At 49.7% G+C, this 21713-nt stretch overlaps 1 protein-coding gene across 5 annotated transcripts in view; it reads right to left on the reverse strand.

The window, feature by feature from the left end:
* LOC101593628 (regulator of G protein signaling 3) overlaps window positions 1–21713 on the reverse strand; it is a 204278-nt gene that overhangs the window by 61721 nt on the left and 120844 nt on the right. For 4 of the 5 annotated variants that reach the window (XM_045158617.1, XM_004662721.2, XM_004662725.2 and 1 more), the window contains 4 exons: window positions 20061–20144; window positions 15248–15359; window positions 8430–8473; window positions 875–997 (listed from right to left, as the gene is read on the reverse strand). The exons of the other annotated variant lie outside the window; for it this stretch is intronic. In XM_045158617.1, coding sequence (XP_045014552.1) covers window positions 875–997; window positions 8430–8473; window positions 15248–15359; window positions 20061–20144 — 363 coding nt within the window. The remainder of the gene's footprint in view (window positions 1–874; window positions 998–8429; window positions 8474–15247; window positions 15360–20060; window positions 20145–21713) is intronic. 5 annotated transcript variants of the gene reach the window in all.

Below are 21713 nucleotides of genomic sequence, written 5' to 3' on the forward strand. Positions count from 1 at the left end.
ATTCTCTCTCTCTCCCTCTATCTGTCTTTCTCTCTGTTTCTGTCGCTCTCAAATAAATAAATAAAAATTTTAAAAAAAAAGAAGTCAGGGACCAGGCCTCGTGGCACAACGGCCTGAAGAGTGAGAGGCAACAAAGTAGGCAAGTTCACAAGCCTCCTCTCAGTGCTCGTCCCTAACGGTCAGCAAAGCAACTACCTCAGCCATGTTTGCGGCCACGCCAACTCCAAACAGCCCATGCTTGGAGCAAGACAAGGATCCTAAATGAGCCACAATGGGGGTGAATGACTGCTACAGCTGACACCAGAGTGTCAAAGGAGAATGGTGTGGCACAGCTCCCATACCATCCCCTCCTGGGCACAGAGCTGTGCCTGGCCCAGCTCTGCCTCCACCGGCCCCCTCTAATCTTCCCAGTGCTCTAACTGGCCAGTGCCCAGCCCCCAACAGTCCAAAGTCAGCTCTACCTGGCTCTGGCCTGCATCACATGGTGCTCTGCCACAAACAACACCACCATCCCCCAGTTACATCTGCCTTGGGCCAGTGTTCATAGCCATGTACTACCCCTGGGAAAGCCTGCCCAGTGGCAGAGGAGGTGGTTAAACCTCACCACAAGCAAACGAAAGAGCACAGCTGAGAATCAATGGACCATGCTCAACTGGGCTCTGCTGTTCTCCCGAGCAATGTCAGACCTACTCAAAGACCCATGGAAAACCCCAGGGAGACATTGGAGCACACACCCTTTGCCAAGCTGCTGCTGTCCAGATCTGAGGGCTACTCTCAGGCTGGCTCTCAGCTCAGACGGGAGCTCCGCTCAAGGACTGGACTGGCAGAAGGGACACGAGGTAGTCAGAGATGCAGTCGCTGGCAAAGCCCTTACCTTCCTCTCCGGGGGTGACGCTGCCAGCTGCTGCTGCTTGGAGATGTTCTCTGAAAGGCACCGACACACTCTCTTCTTCTGCTCCTGCGAGTGTGCTTCCAAAGTGAATAAGCACTCTGCCTTCTGACGTCAGGGATAACAGAGAAAGAGATGGGTGGTCAAGGCTGCTCCTTAGCTCCAGGGGCTCCCCCCAACCCACCCTGGCCCAAGCCCATCCCCAGGCTCTGGAGGGCGAGGCTATAGCAGGGAGAAGGGAGTGTCTGCTAAGAGCCACAAATGCACACTATTCCCCAGTGGCATGGAGGAGCCCAAGGGGCAGGGAAGTGGGTTTGGTGGCCAGGCCATCTGGGGAGCCATGGTCCCTTGGCTGGGGGAGGGGAGTGAAACAGTGGCTCCCAACACAGTAGATGCCTGTGGAAAGCTGCAAGGGAGAGAGGGTGAGGTCACCCCGGGGGGGAAGGCAGCACAAGGTTGCAGTTGGGGCGCACAAGGGGGAATCCAGAGAGCCAAAGCCTTGAGCTGCTTGATGTCTGTGGAGATGTGGTTCCCTGCCCCACCTCCCCCATCACCACCCTGCCACATCTAGGCTCACAGAACACCTTTCCCTCTAGCACACTCTTTGGATCACAAGGCCAATGTTAGATGGGTTGGATGGACACACCAACAAAACCCAAGAACAGCTGGAAACAGCCTTGGGAAGTGCTAGGTAGGCCCTCACAGGCCCCTCTGCAGCTCACCACTGAATGCATGTGAGCTGGGTCTCAGCAACAACTGTTCAGCCCCACTGAGGGTAGCAACGTCAATACCGGCGTGGCTGTCATTTGAATCCCGCCAACTAGGAGACTGGCCCTCTCACCTGACCCTTGCACCTTCATAAGCTCTGGCTGCCGTGAAAAACTTTCGGGATAACAGCCTCAGGCCAGCTGTGGCTCCCAAGGCAGCTGAGTGTGCGGGGGTAGGTAGAGTAGGTCCCAGGTTCCACCCAACACTAGGTGATGGGATCAGGGGACGACAAGCTCTTTCTCACTCAGCTGGGAGTTGATTAGTCCCCTCAGCGGGCTGAGATTTGCTGCACTCACCCGGGGAGCTAAGAGCATGAGCCAGGGAGCTTAGAACAGAGACCCCGTTTCTATCGCATCTCTCCTCATTGTGCAGGCCCCCTTGGAATCCCAGCTTGGCCACTTCCTAGCTGCCAACTTCAGGAGCAGCCTGCGAAATAATGACATCACCTACCTCCCAGAGCCGTAAAACAACGGGACAACCTCAGGCCTCTACACACAGCGGCCATTATTATTGTTCAGTAATTCACTCGCTTAACAAATATTTATTAAGCACCTACTATGTGTCAGAGGCCATCTTAGACACATAAAGAGGTAAGGAAGATAAACTAAGCCCTTCTCCTCAGGCTGATGGGCAGAGATGGTAAATAAACAGTGTCACAAATGTCATAAATGAGGAGGCCGTACTGGCGATTGAGGTGGTCAGAGAACTCCTCACAGAAGGGCTGAATGATAAGGAGGCAGCAAGGCAAGTACGTGGGACAAGTTGCTCTGGGCAGAAAGGACAACAAATGCAAAGGCTGGCGGGGCGGGGAGGGTGGTGACTACTATCTAGTAACGTATTTGGGGACTTCTACCCTGCACACAACCCAGTGTCATCCTTCAGGGTAGGACACCTCTCCTGCTGGCCTCTAGAGTGCCCGCCATCCCTCTCTCCTGCTAAAACACGTTCGCAAGCAGATTATCCCGAAAGCACGGGACAGAGGAGCTGGGAGGACGAGCTAAGGCAATCCTGTGCTCCGACTGAAGGGCAGGTCCCTCCGCTTCCCAAACCCTCCTGGCCACTGCCGGGAGATAAGCAGAATGCACCCAGCACCAAGGCCCCAAGATTCCCCAGGGGAAGCCCAGGGAGGCAGCTGCTGAGCAGAGGGGCCCCTGCTTCCTGTCTTAGGAGGTTCTCCTAGGTGGAGATGGCAATCTTGTCCTGCTTGGAGAAGGCCATCAGTCCACAAACATGGCTGGCCTACACCTCCCACACAAGCTCTCAGCCGCCCCATGGGATTCTGCAAATCCCTTCTTCTCCTTCAGCTTATCAATTTTAAAAGGCACTTTCCTTTCTGTGGTCTGATTTGATCTTGGTAATCTCATGAAGAGGCTGTGAAGGCATGGATTTCTTTTAGGAGGGGGGCCTCCTGCAGATCATATCACCTTATATATGTTGGGCAAATACTCTACAGCTGAGATACACCCTAGTCCTTGAGGAGTTTTTTGAGACAGAGTTTCACAATATAACCCAGGCTGACTCAACACACACTATGCAACCCAGACTTCCAAGGAACTCAGGATTACAAATGTGTGACACGCCAAGCTGGAGTGTTGGTTGTTATCCATATCATATAGAATAAGAAAACCAAGGCCCAGAGTAGCCAAGGTCCTCCCCAAGTCACTTGGATAATGAAGAAGAGAAAAGACTCTAAGCCTAGGAAAACTACCTGGGAGGATTTCATCTCCAAGCCCTGGGAAGTCTCGTCAGCTGGAGAGGCTGCCACATCCCTGACAGGACTGTTCTGTCTCACAGGTGGACCTACGGGCAACCTGAGCACCAAGCCATCAGAAGGAACTATGTATAGGTCAGGGGTCTCTGAGCAGCTGTGGGGTTCACTGGCTGCTTTTGGTTCAACTGTTTACTGCTCCAGTGTGAGGACTCTTGCCCTACAAAGGTATCAGCAAACCTCTCCCAGAGACAGGTTTCCTACTCATAACCCTGAACCTTGCCAAGTACTTGACCAGCAGTGCCTTGGAATTCCTTCCCCCAATCTTGCAATAAGGCAGCTATGATCATTCTCTCAAGAACCACTCCATAGGAAACCATCCTGCTCTACCAGCATTGGCCACCAGGTCATTCAGATGATTCAACGGGATTTGATAAGACGCTGCAGCCAGACATCCCAGAGTCTTCCCTGGACTCCCCTTAGGAAAGCAGCATCCCTCCATGAGGGGTGGCCACCTTGCTCCTGGAGGTCTTGGCAGCAGAGTGCAGGACTGGATCTCTGGCTCAGGTGCTTGAAACTGAAAATCTGGAAGGCTAAAGGATCCACAAGGCTTTATAGGCACCCAGGATGTAACCATGGGCTCCAGGCAGAGCTGGCTGTCTTATGGGCCAACATCTTTGGGAGATTTGCAAACTGATTTGGTTAAGAGAGAGAGAGAAAGAGAGAGACTCCAGGGAAGCTGAATTCCCATCTGCTGAAATCTGTCCAACCTGGGGTCCTCATTGCCTGCCCAGCTTCCCTCACATGGAGACCATCCATGTGTGCTTTTAACTTGGTTTTGATGCTGACTTGCTCCAAGCCTTCAGTACAAGGCTCCAGGGTCAAAGGCCGTAAGCAATCCTGAAGGCACCTCCATGCAACCAATCCCCTCAGAGGCAACACCTTCTAACTGCAGGTATCAATGAAGTCTAGGGACCTCTGTACTTCAACACAACCTCAAATTTAGCCAGACTCCCAGCTCCTCTTGGCCTCTCGAAAAACCTCATCCTGAAGAGCCAGTCCCCAAACTATTAGCCCATCTAGTGCTGGAAGTTGCTACATGAGCTACCAGGGGAAAGTAGACAACATCTGTCCAAGCAACTCAAAGTCTAAGTGATTCAGAAGCAAACGACCTGACATGATGCTCACACAAGTGCAATAGTGGCACACAGACATGGTAGGTAACCAACTGCTCTTGGATTAGCTAACAGGTCTGCTCAGTGGAAAGGAAGCCATATCTGGAATTGGAAAACAAGTCAGAATCATATCCAGATAATGATTCTGTTAAGTGTCTAAACCCATTTCATTCTCTCTAAATTAATAATGGTCATCCCATTTAACTGGTGCTGAGTTCACTCTCCATTGGAGAATCTACTTCTCTTTTTCAGATGGGAACAGGACCTGAGGAGATAAATGACCCAGTGCACTCCATCCTGGCCCCAGCTGAAACCACATAAGAATTGGGGAAATGAGAAAGAGTGCTGTTTTCTTAGTTAAGCTTATATTAGCACAAGGGTGATGGAGAAAGATACTGAGGACACTCAACACCTACCAAACCAGACACCTAGATTCTCCTAAATGCCCATCACTGAAGTAGACTTAAAAATGCTCCCAGCATGGCTCAGGGAATTTTGCAGGAGCAAGGGGCAGAAAGATTGTTAGAGCCACAAGTTGGGACATTTTGCACAGAGACACTGCCTCCCCCTCATAACTGACTGCTGCCCCAATAATGCATGACCCACAATCCCCATGGAGTTGACCTGTATCCCCATTGAGGAAGGCCTCTTTAGAAAAGAGGCAGGGAAGAGGGAAAGGACGGTACCAACATGTGATGTTTACAAACAAAAGATGTCCATATCTAGCCGGGCGTGGTGGTGCACGCCTTTAATCCCAGCACTCGGGAGGCAGAGGTAGGAGGATCACCGAGAGTTTGAGGCCATCCTAAGACTACATAGTGAATTCCAGGCCAGCCTGAGCCAGAGTGAGACCCTACCTCGAAAAAAAAAAAAAAAGATGTCCATATCTAATAATAAAAATAAATTTTAAAAAATTCATCCTGAGCTCAGTGTGGTACCACATGCTTTTAATTCCAGCACTCAGGAGGTAGAAGTATAGAGGCCACCCTGAGACGACATAGTGAATTCCTGGAGAGCTTGAGACCCTACATTTAAAAAAACGCCTCATCCTGCTTAATATCCTTGCTCCTGAATTAATTTTATCTTCATGAAAAACCAAAACCTCAGGCCAGAGAGATGGCTTAGCAGTTAAAGTGCTTGCCTGTGAAGCCTAAGGACCCATGTTTGACTCTCCAGATCCCATCTAAGCCAGATTCACAAAAGTGAGGCAAGCACAAGGTCACACATTCCAGCTAGGTGGCACAAGCATCTGGAGTTCAATTTCAGTGGCTGAGGCTCTGGCATAACAATTCCCCCACACACACACACTCTCCCCTACAATAAAAATAAAATAAATCTCTTTAGCTATGACTGGAGTTTATATACCATGGCAAGCATGCTGTCACTTAATTGGGTTCTCCTGATGACTCTGACGATGCAGGTATGCAAAAAAGGTACAGCTACCACCCTTCTTCAGATGAGAAGGTTCAGGGCTCTGGAGGGTTAAGTCTTAAAGAGGCTCTAGCCCTCCAGAACCTCTGATCTTGCCCTGTTTATATAATTCTGTGCATGCATTAAAAGGATGTGAGAGTCCAACTAGCTTTCTTTTTAAAAAATCAGTAAGTCATTTGTGATATCACTAATGGAGAGCAAATGGATATGAGCAGCCTTTCCTCCTGCTATAGGTTGAAAGCGATAGTGGCTGCCACTCACAGAGCACGCTGAGTGCTGGGCTCCGTGCTAAGTGTTCCAAATGGGATGTCTTCTTGAATCCCATTTAATCATTACAGCCCTGCAAGGCAGGCCTCCATGCCTGTGTCAGGCACATGTAACTTGCCCCAGATGACTCGGGAAATGGCAGAGCTAAGATTTACATCTAGGGCCTGCTCACTCCAAAGCCCAGAGTCTTTGATTAATGGATCCAGACCCACATTGCAGGGGAGTCAGAAAATGGTTATTAAACTCTGTTCCTCTTGGTCCAGTGCCCCAGTGTTCTAAAGCCAACTGTCAGTTACATCTGTCCCATGGACTTGTAAGAACTGAGGGACACTGGCCAGGGGAGGAGGACTGCTCAGGGCAACCCTACCCAAAATCTGGAAGCTAAGAAACAATTGAAGCTGCTGTCCTCCTACCCAGGGCAGATGAGGCTTTCTTAATCCAAAGGGGGGAAACTCCTCTCCAAACCTCAGTTCCTCCCCTGGTGTATTCTCAGGGTTCCACTTGCATGTCAGGCAATGAAGAGAAACCACTCAGTGGAAATTCCAGCTAAGATGTAATTTGGGGGCTCTCTGTGGGACCCAAAGCCACCCATATCAAGAATGTCCCAGGCTAAAGAGCAAGCAAGCACTTGTCTCCCCTGCATTACAGACTTGCCTCTCATTAATAGCAGTCCATTAGTAGAAGAAAGGCTCCTGGCTGGCTGTGAGCTATAATCTCCCAGCCCCTCAGGGTAGGCTCACCTGGCACTCTCCGGAAATACAGGACCTCAAATCAATATCCCTGCCCAACCCTTGGAGGACTATGAAGGAGGTCACAGATCCAATGGAGAAGAAGTGCTTTTCTCTGGGAAAAACAAACCCAGCCTGGCAGGAAGCTAGCTCTGTTGGTGTTAAAAACCTAGAGCCTCATTTCAGAGCTGCCAGAGTGTATCAGCCCAGAAGGCCAGCACTGGAGTCATGGGAAGGGCCCAGCCGGCTCCGGGTCCCTCCATATGCACTCTGTTCACTTGTTTCTATGGAACCAAACAATCTCCAGTGCTGAAGGTATTCTAGAAAACACTACCTGTGTTCCTTCGGGGTTGTGGCTGACACAGGGGAGAACCTCCACAAGACTGAATTCCATGCATCTGAGTCCCCAGCTCAGCTGTGACAAATGTCGTGGGCCATGGTCCATGATGAATTTCTCAGCAACTGCCTTATCCCTAGGGTCTGTTCAAAGACCTGCCTCAGGATGCACACCTCGTATGCATTGAAAAAATGATTTTCAGTCACAAGTGAGCATAAATTCTTTCTTAGAAGGACTCAATCCTCTTGACTGGGCTCTAAGTCATTCTCCACACTCTGTCCTGCCAGTAAAGACACCAGTATATACAGGCTCCCAGGACAGGTGATGAGGCAAACTTCAGCAGTGGCAGAGGGCAGAAATGGGCCTTGGTTAGAGCAGATGCCACTTGTTAGAAGACCCAAGGTTGGAAATAGAGACTACACTGTCAAATCTATTATCACCAAGCACCTGCTTGGTTAAACCCCTGGTCTCATGATACCTTATCTACCAAACCATATCAAGCAATAAGCTGTCTGCCTGATTTCACTCCTGAAAGGCTTAGCCACCTAGGCCCATCTGAGCTTCCAATCTGTGATAATCAACAGGATCAATCGCTCAAGTGGGTATCATTCCAGCTCAAACACGGACACTTGATGCTAGCTTTAGCCTGTGTTGTCTGGCCCAGGTAAAAGTACAATTACCTTCAGGCCTTTGAAACAGTGGCAAGACCCTGTAGGAAGGGAGGTGGGTGGAACTTCCTGGAAAAAGTAGATGAAAGAGGCAGGCGTGGGAGTTGGGGCAATCTCTAGAAGAAAGGTTACTAAATAAATAAACAGGGTGATGCACAGCTGTCAGGTCACACCTTCATAATGCCCACAGGAGTTGGAACACCCAGGGTCCCAAGCAGGAGATCTCAGGAGCCATCCTGAGTACCATCTTGCTGGCTGCTCTTTCACAAAGCCATGAGAGCACAGCCAAGGACTGCTTCACTCCACAGAGCAAGAAACTGCCCTCTGGCCTCACACTGGGCCACTACCAAAGCTGTGTAGAGGCCAGCATGAGATGCTTTGCCTAGCACCCCAGCCCGACATCTTCTCTCAAGCACCAGGATACAAATGACTGCTCCAATTCAGAGAGAGGTACTCACCTCTGCCAGGTAGAGCACACAGAATTTCAAGTCCTCTGAAGAACCTTTGAAGGAACAAAAGGGAAGACTTGCATTAGAACTGGCTGCAGAGTCTCTGTGCCTTGCTGGGCACAGTCAGATGTCTCTCCCAGAAGGTGATGTGCGATGCTTCCTGGAACAAGAAAAAGGAAAGGGCAGCATGGGGATCAAGGCGGCCTCCGAGTAAAGCTCCCTAACTTTCTAGCCAAGGAGACTGATGCACAGCTGAAAGGCATTTGCCAGCAGGTCAGCCTGACTCAAGGAATGCTAAAACCACATCCCCAGGAGAGGTAACCTGGAGCCTCCTCTGGGATCAAAAAACCAAGTGCAGGAAGCCACCTGCATCCCAGAGGCCTCTTCCTTCCCAGAATCCTTGCAACAAGGGAGCCTGGAGACAGCTCACCCCAGAGTTTTCCTTAAACATACCTCCTTTGCCATTTTTGAAATTTATGAGGGAGCGATTTGGTTCCTCTGTGAGCTTTGTTTTCCACCAAGGAAAGCATGGGTCAGAAAAACCATCCCTAGGGCTGGAGAGATTGCTCAGTGGTTAAGGAACTTGCCTGTGGAGCCTAATGACCTGGGTTCAATCTCCAGTACCCACATATCGCCAGATGCACAAAAAGTAGCATCTGGAGTTCTTTTGCAGCAGCTAGAGGCCTTAGTGCTTCTAAGCTCATGCTCATGTTCTCTCTCTCTCTCTCTCTCTTATTATAAGTAAATAAATAAATAAATAAATAAATAAATAAATAAATAAATAAATAAATAAAATACTTGTTGTTTTTTTTTTTAAAAAAAAAAGAAAGGACTATCCCTATGCATCCCCAGAGATGGCTTCTTGGCAGGGCCAAGCCCCTATTTCCCCAGAGCATTCTCACCTTTGCTCTAGGTTTGCAAACTCAACCACTTTCCAAAGCTGGGAAGAGGAGGGACTGGTCTCTTCTCTAGTACAGGAGCTAAGGCAGGAGTCCAAAGGCCTGGAGATGACACCCAGATATAGTGGGGAGCCTTCTGTGGAAAGGCCTTTCTGAGTGAGAACTCCAGATGGGAAAGGAAGGCCACTCCAGGAGGTGGGAAGAGCGTGGACAAGGGTGTGGAGAAGAAGACACATCTGCTGAGCTCAAGGGACGGTGAGTGCAGGAAAGCACAAAGGCCCTCCAGGACACCACCCTGACCACTGCAGCCTCTCCTCAGGACCTGGTCATGCTCCCCATCGGAGCAGTGGTCTGAGAGGGCTGGAAATTCTGCATTTCAAGCACTCAGCGTCGCCAAGCAGTGTGCCAGTTTTGAGGGACACAATCATCCATCAGGTGTAAGAGCAAACAACTGAAGGACTAAGGAACTTTGGAGAACCATAGTGCTACGTGCCAACTGCTGTTCCAAAGGCTTTCCATGCAGCAGCCCAAAAGCTAGGATGTACCCAGTAGAAGGGCACTTGCCTGCCGTGTGTCAGCTCAGCCCTTACAACAGTCCCTGTGGGCAGGGCTCCCAGCATCCATGGCTCATGTGAGAACAAGGGTAAGGTAACTCACCCAGATAGTGAGGTGCAGGGTCAAGTGCAACCCTGTAGCCCAGCTCCAGGGTCCACACTCTGACCACTGCAAGGCCTGCCTAAATGCTGAGGTGTAAGTAAACCCTTTGACACATGCCTGAAGCAAAGAAATTGTCAAATGAACCAAGATTTGTCACAACGGCAAGACTACAAGGGAAAAAATAGAGACTGTGTGTCAAATCAACCTATGAAAACCCAGCACAGTCCTGATCCGGGTGAAACTCAGATGTCCTGAAATAAATGTGGGGCAGTTTCCAGGGCCACAATCTCCTGAGGGGCAGAGACCACCAGCCAGGGCCACGATAAGCTTCAGAGATGGCTCAGTCACTAAAGCCCTTGCCATGCGAGCACAAGGGCCTGAGTATGGCTCCCCAGAACCCACATAAAAGCCAGGCATGGTGCTGTGTAGCTGTCATCCCAGTGCTGGGGAGGCTGAGATAGGAGGATCCCTGGGCTTGCTGGCTAGTTAGGCTTGCCAAATTGGTGAGTTCTAAGTTCAGTAAGAGGGTAGTTAAGGAAGACATCCAACACTGACTTCTGACCTCCACACACATGTGGTGTATGCATTCAAATGCACCTGCACACACGCATGGGTGCACACACATGAATACACATGCACATATATCACATACAAATGCAAAAAAAGAAAAAATATATATTGTAAGTAAATAGAAGTCTACTTTGGACTTGGACTAAATCTCTATTCCTCCCCACCTTGGCATAGGTTGGGAAGGGAAGGAGTCCTGCCTCAGATATCTGTCATGTTTAAGAAAACTAACCCCAAAGCCACCTCTTTTTGTGTTCCTAAGAGTAGACAAAAAGAGGTGATTTATTTTATTTAAACTACAGAGAGAGAGAGAGAGAGAGAAAGGTTTCCTAGCAGGCCCTAGTCCAAAGGAAAGCCACAGAGATCTGAGAAGATAATAGAAGGGTTTTAGAAGCAGGCAGTAAGGAGAGAGAGAAGGCTCTAGAAGGACAGGGAAGGTCCAGGAGATGAGCTGAGGTTGGGAAAAGACACCCTCAGAAATCCCCTATGTCAGGGGCTCATTGATGGATTGCCTTGACAACTTCTCTATGCTATGACACCAACTCCTGCCTGCCCTGACCCATGGCATGGCAGAAAAGTCTCCCCAGAACCTGCTCCACATCACCGTTCTGTGCTGGCAGCACTGTGACAGGAGAGGGGAAGGGGGCAGTGCTCAGCGTGATTCAGGGCCTCATAAAAGAACAGCAAAGTGAGGATGCTGAGGGTGCCAAGGGAGAGCTGCTACGGCTGTGGAAAACAGGCAGTGAGGGCTGACCCAGCAGAGGACCTCAGCCCTGCGGAACATTGGCGCTGGGCTAGAGGAGAGTAGGCACGGCAGCACACATTTGGGTTTTCCTTGAAAGGCCATTTTAAAATTCAACAGGGAACCATTAGTCTCAGCGCAGGTCTTACTTGCTACCAAGGAATGCATGCACCATACAGGGGTTTCCCTGATCATGGGTTAGCTGCCATTCCACCAGGCTAGGAGCTGCAGACTATAAAGGTTGCTTCCACAGCTCTCAGCCGCAGTGGCCAGCACCAAGATGGACTCTGAAGATGGCTTAGAAAATGTCAACTAAACTGGGCGTGGTGCTGCAGGCCTTTAATCCCAGCACTCAGGACGCAGAGGTAGGAGGATGGTTGTGAGTTCAAGGCCACCCTGAGAATACATAGTAAATTCCAGGTCAGCCTGGACTAGAGTGGGAACTACCTTGGGGAAAAGAAAGAAAGAAGGAAAGAAAGAAGGAAGGAAGAAAAAAAAAAAAGAAGGAAGGAAGGAAGGACGGAGAGAGAGAAAGGAAGAGAGAGAAAAAGAAAGAAAGAAAGAAAGAAAGAAAGAAAGAAAGAAAGAAAGAAAGAAAGAAAGAAAGAAAATGTCAACTAAGATTTAGCTACAAGCACTCATCAGCTGGGACCTGAGTGGCTGAGTTTCTAAGCTGAGAACTTGGCTCCCCAGCAAGCTTAGAGAACTTGTGAGTCAGCTGGATGTTTCCAGGCCACTGCTGAGGCCAGGGCAGGCTGGAAAGACACACTGTGGGCGTGATGCTGGCCGCCCGAGAGGCAGAAACACAAAGAGTAGCAAAACCAGTGGGCAGCAGTGGCAGGAAGAGACCACAATAGGCTCTGGCCTACCGGAGATGTCCCAATTGTTAGCACCAGCTCTCTGCCTAGTCCCATTACACCGCCATTCAGTCCTGTGTCAAAGCTTGGGGGAAGCTGGGCAGGCAGGGATAAAGTGGCCACCAGCCTAGAGCACAGGGGACAGGGGGACCCCAGCTCCCCAGCTACGGTAGGGCTTATGGTTTCCTTTTAGTCTGTCAGCCATTTATAAATTCACTGGATGTACACATGATGTCCTATGCTTCAAGCTGAGTGTTGGGAGTATAGGTGGCCAGAAGAGCTGAAGGCCAGCAAACAAGTCACCAGGATGTCCCTGGTTCTGGGGGGTGGATTGTATTGTGCCTTGCCAGGAAGCAGCTACCACCACCTGCCCCTCCAGCCCCCAGTCTGCCAGAAAGGCTAGATGCCTTTATTAACCACTTTGCCCCAAATCGAACTTTGCATACCAGTTGACTTGAAGGCAATCAGAAACTAAGGAGTTTTGTGTCATAGACAAAGTTAATCAGAGACCATTCTGCCACCAGATGCTCCAGCTGAGCCCCAAGTGCATCTCTTAAAGCCTCACTCAGGCCCTGGCTGCAGCAGTGAATCCCTTGGGACATGTGGGAGGGACCAGGAAACTGGGCGCCTGCTTTAGAACACTGGGTCCTGCACCTCCAACTCTGACTGCAGCAGACGGGATCACCAGGCTTGAGCCTTGGGAGCTATCTCGGGGAGACAGGGGCAGAGGTAGAGCATGAGGGCTCTACTGGTGCCTGGGAAGAAATCTAAGCGCTGGAATGTTGATTGAGTGCTCACTGTCACTAAGCCATTTCCTTCACTCCAGCAGCATCTGACTCCCCAGAGGCTGCCTCTAAACCCTCTTAGGCCTGAGGTGTGCCCAGCAAACTATAGCAGGTACATCCTCTCTCATGCCAACCCAATAGGCTCTCATGTCATCTCTCCTGAGAGGTGCTGCCTGGGCTTGCCTCAGCATCGGTGTCTCTAGACCCAGGAAGCCACACCGGAGCTAACACAGCGGGGCCCCTGGGGAGCTCCACTGCACCACCTTGGACCTTCACTGTCCCTGGAGGATAGGGCACTTTCCTCCTCCTAAAGCTTCAAGTTTGGAACTTAGGGCTACAGGAGGAGAAACCCAGCCAACTGCCAGTCCAGACCCCACCCCAGGAAGTGGGGGAGCTTCTCCTGGCAGTCAGTCACGGTGGGGGTATGTCCACCTGGGAATGTCAGCAGGAACTCAAAACGCTGGCCCAACCCTTATTCCACAGAGAAACTGAAGCTTAGAAAGGGGGAAAGGTGGGGAAGGGGTTGCTGGAGAGATGGCTTAGCAGTTAAGGAAGGCGCTTGCCTATAAAGCCTAAGGACCCAGGTTCAATTCCTCAGTACCCACATAAGCCAGATGCACAAGGTAGCGAATGTGTCTGGTGTCTGTTTACAGGAGCTGGAGGCCCTGACATGCCCATTCTCTCCCTCCCTCCCTCTCTCTGCTTCTCTCTCTCCCTCCCTCCCTTTCTCTCTTAAAGGTGGCACACACCTTTAATCCCAGCACTTGGGAGGCTGAGGTAGGAAGATCTCTGTGAGTTTGAGGCCACCCTGAGACTACATAGTGAATTCCAAGTCAGTTTGGGCTACAGCAAAACCCTAGACCCTACCTCACAAAACCAAACAACCAAAAAGAAAAAGGGGAAGGGAAAGGGGTTGCTGAGGTCACAGAGCACATTAGTAGTAAAGCCAGGCCCCACAAACCTCTAGCTGCGGGTTCTTCAGCCACCTTCTCCGCCCTCCAAGCCCAATCTCCACCCAAAGAACAGCCAGCTTCTCCCCTCCCTCCACTTAGCAGAATGCTTAGTTAGCTATGGCCCTCCTGGTGGGCTTGTGGCCTTAGTCCTGCCATTTGCACAGCAGAGTCAGGGCTCAGGTGCTGTCATCGGATGTGTGGCACTGAGCTCTGCCCGCCCAGGTGCTCCTCGGGTCTGACCGGGTAGCAGAGCAGCTTGAAGCAGCGTGGGGGATCAGGGACCTCACCCAGCCGGCCGCACTGACAGTGACCGCGTGTGAGAACGTGAGCGCAGGGGAGGCTGGGCCTGGGGGTGGTGCAGGGGAAGCAGACGGCAGGGGACCAAGAGCAGAATTGCTGGAGGATCTAAGGGAGCCTCCTGGGAGGTCAGGGTCCCTCACGAAGTGGCTCAGAGGGAAGTGGCTCAGAGGCTTGGTCCGTGAGTAGGGCTTCCCATGGGGAGGTGAGAACACAGGTTCTCTCACGGCCAGTTCCCAAGGAGGGAGAGTGGCCACAGCACTGAGCCCACAGGATGGCTTTGCAAGCAGTCAGGAAGTTTTCCTGGAGCAAAACCCGCCAAAACAGAATTCTTTTGCCAGTAATATTTTCCTCCCTGCCCCAGCCGGCCAGAGCTCACACAGGTCTGTTGTTGTTTGCATAATCTGGGAGAGGAAACCGAGCCCCTTTCAGCCGAGACCTCAGGCGCCAAAGCAGCCTGTTGGACAGATACTCCCAGCTGGCTTTCCGTTCCTTGTTCCCCAGTGGGCCGGGGCACCATGGAAAGTTTTGGGTTAGAAATCCATTGCTTGCTCCTGCATGTACTGCTCACCAGCCCCAACCAGGCATGTTCAGCTTCCTGGGGCTCGGGCCAGGGCCACACTAAGATGGGGCACTATGGCAAGGAACATCTATTGGGCACCTATTTGAGGCCAGACACTTTGCATAAAAGACCTAACTTCACCTACAACCTTCTGAAGAACTGTTATTATCCTCATTCTCAGAAAGGAAACAAACTCAGAGAAGTTCAATAACTTGTCCAAGGTCACACCGGAAATGAGGGCAGGGCCAAGAATTAAATGCAGGTCTGTAAGCCCAAAGCTCTCTCTCCGCCCTACTTTATACCCTCCCTGGAAAGTCTTTACAATCAAAATCTTTTGAAAAGATCCAGATCTAGCAGCAGGATTTCTATCTACCCTGGGATATAATGCAAGTGTTAAAGACTGACCCCACATACTCCAATGAAGCCGGAAGCCAGGATCCCAGAGAGGTCCCCACGTGGGCATCAGCCTGCCAGATCAGCTGCTCTCAGGGCGTCAGGCCCATCTTACCTTCCTGTAGTTTCACACTCTGGAGGTAGAGAGGGTTCCTCAGGACGTTGCAGCGGCCTGGCTCGTCCTCCTTAGTAAAGAGCAGCAGATCCGAGTAGGCAAATAGTGTCACCTGCTCAGGAGAGAGCAAGCACAATTGACTGCTCTGCTGTCCCCTGGACACAGAGAGTCACAAGGTCCCTCCTGCACCTGTCCCTCACTAGAGGTTGGTGAAATACTGTGTCGTTACAAATGCAGCCCTGCCCGTGGCAGAGATCTGCTATACCATCAGAACAACTCTTTTGTCCCCACCATGAAGTAGGAAAAATAAATAAGAGGAAACAAAGGCTCTTGGCCTCCATGGCAAATAGCTCTATAGACAGCTAGAATGCCTGACGCCCCCACCCCCACCCCGACCCATCTCCCTAGATGCCTTACTCCTTCCCAAGGGGCCCTAGCCCACACCCGGCACTGGGATCCCTCTCAAACGCCTTCCACATGCTCTTCGTAACATGAAATAAAGCATCACATCATAGTGTTATCAAATTCTTCACAGACTTAAGTGCATTGAGAAATCAGTTCAAGAGAATGTCAATTTACCTGTGCTCCAATACAGACTTGTACATACTGTTACCTCCTTTATGGACTAGCCACTCCAAGACAAAGGAAAGGCTATTTTTAGACATTATAGGTCAACTCACAGGCATGCTTGGCATATTTTTATGCTACAAAAGTCCACTTGATCCTCTGCTGCCACTAAAGTTTACATTTGTTTTGTAAATCCTGCAGTGGCCTTTGGTTAAAGCCAATGAAATCCAATTTTAGATTCTCTAAAAATAATAAAGTATTTTTATTATGGGAACTTCTCTTTGAGAGATCAAACCTGACACCTCATCTTTTCGGAAGCCAGACAAACCCCCCAGAAGGGTTTAGAGCAAACTGAGGGACACGGTGCATGTGTGCGCTGGTTGTGAGTGGTGTTTAAAAAGCCAGCATGCTGACATTTAGCTATCAAACTGTTAAAGATGAACTCACAGTTGCACTTCTGAAGCTCCTACAGAAATCCTTACAAGTATATGTAAATATGAACATATAAGGATGTTCTCAGCAGTATTTCTGTAATTAGAAGGGGTGAGCTGGACGTGGTTGTGCCTGCCTCCTATAATCCCAGCAGTTTTGAAGCCCAGGCAAGAGGACCATTGTATTTGAGGTCAGAACACAAGGTATATAATAACTTTGTCTCAACAAAACTGCATGTACATGTAGTCATGGAAAATACACTTAGTAAAGAGCACCTGCTTTTAGGATGTCATACAAACACAGAGGCTGGAGAAAACCAGGACACAGAGATGTCTTTTAGCAGAATGTCTCAGGGCTCTGGCTTCTCCAAAGGGAAGAAACTGCTATGCTCCCCAGAAACACTAGGCAAACCCTCAGGTTCTCCCAAACACTCTTCAAATCAAGGAAGTTCTGGCCGCCATCACTTCCATGCCCACAGGGGAGCGGAGACTAGAAAGGGTAGGTGGGAGGAGCCATGGGTAAGGTGAGAAAAACCCCACGTCACTGCCCCAGCCTGATTCCCAGAGCTGAGAATATGGTCTAGACAGGAAGTGATTAAAGCATGAGTGAAGAATTTCCCCAAAGGTCGGGTCAGGGAAAGGACAGGACTGGCACTCGGCTGGAGGCAGGACAGAGGGCAAATGTGCCATGACAGGGCATGTAGACCACCCCCTCCCCAGCATCCTCCAGTAGGAGCCCTGCAGCCCAAGAATGAGTGACATCATCTCCATGGTTCCATTACCTGCTGTCTTCCACCAGTGGCCTCCGGGCCTCCGAGTGCCTTCCCTACCACACTTTCTCCCAGGATGCCTCTGTTTGCCCAAAGGGTCAAGGCTTAGCAATGGAATCCTTACAACTTGGAGGTGACTTCTCCCAAGTAGCCCTTATCCAAGCCTTCTCCTGAGAACCTGGCTGTAGGGCAAAGTTTGCAGACAACACCTTGGTGCCTTAGTTAATGGTAAACTCCATGAGTCAGCGTGTAAAGTGAGGGTGTGGTGTCATGCTTTGTGGTACTCCTGGAACCTAGGATGGGGCTGGTGTATCTTAGATGGTTTGGCTGCCTAAGAGGCTACTACAAAATGTGACTTGATCTCATTGCCCACTCAGCAAATTCATGGCTTCTGTATGGGCAGATGTTTGCGGTGTGGGTCTGGGTCAGCTCTCAAAGATTTGCAAACTTGAGCATACTCAGAGAAGTGGAATAAAGAAGCAAGAGAGAACATTCTAGAAATACAGATTTCTGTGGAATGTAAGAGAGAATGTCCCAGCATTTTCCAGTAACAACTTTGCTGCTTAGAGGGGATGTCTCTACCCCTTCAGGAACTCTCAGAAAAAGTCACTCCCTGGAAGATAACAGGGTAGCAACTCCCATGGAAGATTCCTGAGCATTCAAGGATCCTGAGGCTCCTGAAAGCTATTCCATGCATGCCCTCTAAAGCTGTTTCTATTTTTAGCTTAAGGAACAGAAAAGGGTATCAAGACCCTCATATATGGCTGCTATCATACTTCAAGAAAAAGAAGAATGTTTATTTTTCTTCATCTCAAATCACTTCTTTCAGGGAATCCCAGAGTTATAAGCCTAAAAGATCCATAAGGCAAGGATTTGGGGTGGGGGTGATTTATATCTACCCTATTGCTTAGCAAATATTTCTTAGTTTGTTTTTAACAAGCATACCAGAGGCAGCAGGATGCACAGAAAGCATTGGTGAGCCAGGAACCCAGTACTAATCTTGGTTCCATTCTTTACTGACCTTGAGACCCTCTGGCCCTGGTTAATGTCAACAGAGCCTTGGTTTCTCACTGGACCTCTCCTGGGTGAGAATGCTGCAGAGCTAATTGAAACCAAGTATGTGTAGTGCATGAATAGTGAGGCTATACAGTAAATGCTCAATGCTTGCAAGTGTAAGGTGGATGGAATTGGAAAGAGTGAAATATATGTAGGTGTATGTTTCAGGGCGGCTGCCATTCCTCACCACTTTCTTCTGGGTCTGCTAAGTATATAGTCACATCTCACCATATGACCTTGACACCTAACTCACTGCCACCACATACTTATTCACCAAACCCTGCACAAAATGACTTCTTGTTTTTAAACTGTAGATCCCTACAACCTGATGAAAGTTAATTATGACCAAGACAAGCTAAAGATAGATATGCTGAAATTCTTAAGAAAGTTACCAAAGGGAGGTCAATAAATGACTACAGTAAGACCAGCATGGTAGAAATAAGCATAAAGTCTCCGCAGAGACCACCTGTAAAAAAGTCATGCTCATGGGCTGGATAGATTGCTTAGTGGTTAAGGAATTTGCCCGCAAAGCCTAAGGATCTAGGTTCAATTCCCCAGTACCCACACAAGCCAGCGGTACAAGGGAACACTTGTGTCCGGAGTTTGTTTGCAGTGACTAGAGGCCCCTACCATAATCATTCTCCATCTCTATCTGCCCCTCCCTCTCTCTCTGTCTTTCTCAAATAAATAAAGAAAATGTTTAAGAAAAAGAAAAGACACACTTATTTGAAACAAAGTCCAACCTCCTGCTTTAGTGAAGCAGAGTACCCTGGGACACTAAAGTTGCAAGGCCCCCTAGAAATCAGCTCGTCACAGACTCTGCCTCAGACACACAAGCCCACTGCTTGGATGGGAAGACTGAAGAGGAAGGTCAAAGTCACAGAGAGCCAGTGGCAGAGCTGAGGCTGGATCTAGGCTTCCTGCTTCCAAGCTTCTTGGTCTTTCCATGGCCCCAAGCAGCCAGCCACACACCAGGGCAGAGCCAGCTCTGTGGCAGGGCCTGAGCCACAGCAAGCCCTCGGCCCACTAATAGCCAGGCCAAATCCCAGGGTGCCAACTCCTCCGAAGTAGTTCCAAACTTCAGGACTGAGCTGGGACCTGGCCTGCTCTGTGTGGATATGTGAGGTTCCCCCAGCTAGAGATAAGCAGGGACCACTACCAACAGCAACAACAATGAATAGCACCGCCCCCCCCCCCCCCCCAGCCCCTGTAACTCCTGTGGACAGAGCTAGAGCCCAGGAAAAGCCATAGACTGAGTGAGCTCTCAGAAGAGGACCTGGGATTGAGTTAATACAGGAAGAAAGCTGGAGAAACCAGCACTCCTTCACAATTCTCACTGGCTGTAATCTTCTCACACACAGTCATTTACCACAGATGGGGTGAACTTCCACCCCCTCCCACTTAAGGGAAGTCAGAATAGAGAACAGGGTGTCTTTAGGGGCTGGGGGACTGTTCTATCCATCAAAGATAGGCTTAGAGAGGTGGTGAGCTCCTCATCACAGGAAGTATATGTTAAAAAAAAAAAAAAAGCTATGTATCCACTTGGTAGGGCTTTTGGAAGATATTCCAAATGTCCTCCAATCTGAGGTTGTATAGTTCCGAGGTCATGAGTAAGAGAAAAGAAGTGAGGGGTTAGGGTTAGGGTTAGAGGATCCCAAAACCCCATCACTGAAGTAGAAGAACCCAACATGGCTCAGGGAAACTCGCGGAAGAGGGGGTAGAAAGATTGGTAGAGCCACAAGTTGGGACACTATGCACAGAGACATTGCCTCTTCCCCATAACTGATGGCTAACCCCACAATGCATGACCCACATTCCCCAACGAGGAGGGTCTCTGCAGAGGGGGGAGGACAGGGAAGAGGCTAACAATGGTACCAACATGACTGTATACACACTGCATACATAACTAAAAAAAAAAAAGTGAGGGGCCTAGAGGATGGGCGAGCAAGTCCCACAGGAAGGCCTACCTGGGCCACGTTTGTATCTCACCTGGGCAGCCGTATTCCTCCCCTCATACAGCAGCAGCTCCTCTGATAGCAGGAGGGTCCGGGCAGGGTTACAGAGATCTAGAGGCTGAAAACCAAGCACACTTGAACTGAGTGAAAAGTGCAGAGAGGCCGGGGAGAGGAAGCTCACCAAAGGCAGCTCTAGAGACAGTCTTGCAGAAAGACATCTGCCAGCACCTCCCCCATCCCCAAGAACTCCCCCGCCCCTGGAAACAGAAACACACTACTCCTGCCCTTGGTAAAACTGCGGCCACCACCTTCCCCTCCGCTTCTCACCACCAGAGCTATTCTCTCAGGCAGGAAGTCAACCACATGCTTGGGCCTTCTGCAGTCCTCCCCTCTTCTCACCCCCACAAGGGGCTCCCAGGCCCTCCCAGTCCCAACCTGTACTGTGTGAGCCACGCAGGCAGGTCTCTGCTATTGGGCCCAGGGGATGTCCTGAGAGGCCCACATCAAGAGATTTGACCACTGAAGTCCCTTTAAGGCCAGGCTGGTCCCTGCTCTGCATTTATCCCACGCTTGAGTAAACTGCCACTGGCTCCCTGCACCTCATCTCCAGGAACCAGTTCCCACCCAGGCTTCTCATCCCTGCAGAGAAAGCCCCCAAGCTCTGGATGACTTGCACGTGGGAATATGGCTCCTAAGTCCCTCACCTCCAGCAAGGCGCTGTGGAAAGACAATGAAACAAGAATCAACTATGCACAAGAGCCTGCGTGGAGTTTATAAGTAATGTGAGGCCAAAGAAGCGAGACCCAAATGACTCTGTAGCACAGCTCAACAAGAAACAATCGAAAAGTGGACAAACAAAACATGTGGCTTAGGAAAACAGACAGAGATGGTAAAACTGAAGAAAAGCAAGGAAATGCTTATCAAGCCAGGCTGGGAGTGTCACCGTGAGGAGGGTATGGCACCGCAATTAGGAAGGGGTAGGAGGGCTTCTGCATGAACAAGGGGGTATTTCTTTATCTTGGTAGGTATTCCTCCTGAAATTCTTTGTTTTATACCTTTAAATATTATATTGCTTTTAGTTTGAATATTTCACAGTTTAAAATTTTTCAGGCTTCCCATAACTTAAAAATAATTTTAATTTTATAAAATAAAGTTTTAAAGCTGGGCGTGGTGGTGCACGCCTTTAATCCCAGCACTCAGGAGGCAGAGGTAGGAGGATCACCGAGAGTTCGAGGCCACCCTGAGACTACATAGTGAATTTCAGGTCAGCCTGAGCCAGAGTGAGACTCTACCTCGAAAAACCAAAATAAAAATAAAGTTTTAAACATAGAAACAAAAAAATAACCAGGCACAGTGGTATGTACCCACAATCCCAGCCCTTAAGCGGCTAAAGAAGGAGGATGGTAAGTTTACATAACAAAACCCTATCTCAAAGAAACCAAAGGCAGTGGACATAGCTCAGAGGTAGAGCGCTGGCATAGCCTGAGCAAGACCCTGGATTTGAGCTCCAGCACTGCAAAAGAAAAATGAAAGGGATATAGAATAAGAGCTTTCAAAACACCTCAATGTTCATGTAGGTTATGCCTCAGTGATGTAATTAATGAAATTTAAGTTTAAAGAGGAAAGAGATGAGGAAGAAAAGAGATAAGAAGAGTAAGAAGTAGGAGATTCAAATGACTCCTGGGCC

Source organism: Jaculus jaculus, chromosome 1 (genome assembly GCF_020740685.1).
Source record: "Jaculus jaculus isolate mJacJac1 chromosome 1, mJacJac1.mat.Y.cur, whole genome shotgun sequence".
NCBI classification, from domain to species: domain Eukaryota; kingdom Metazoa; phylum Chordata; class Mammalia; order Rodentia; family Dipodidae; genus Jaculus; species Jaculus jaculus.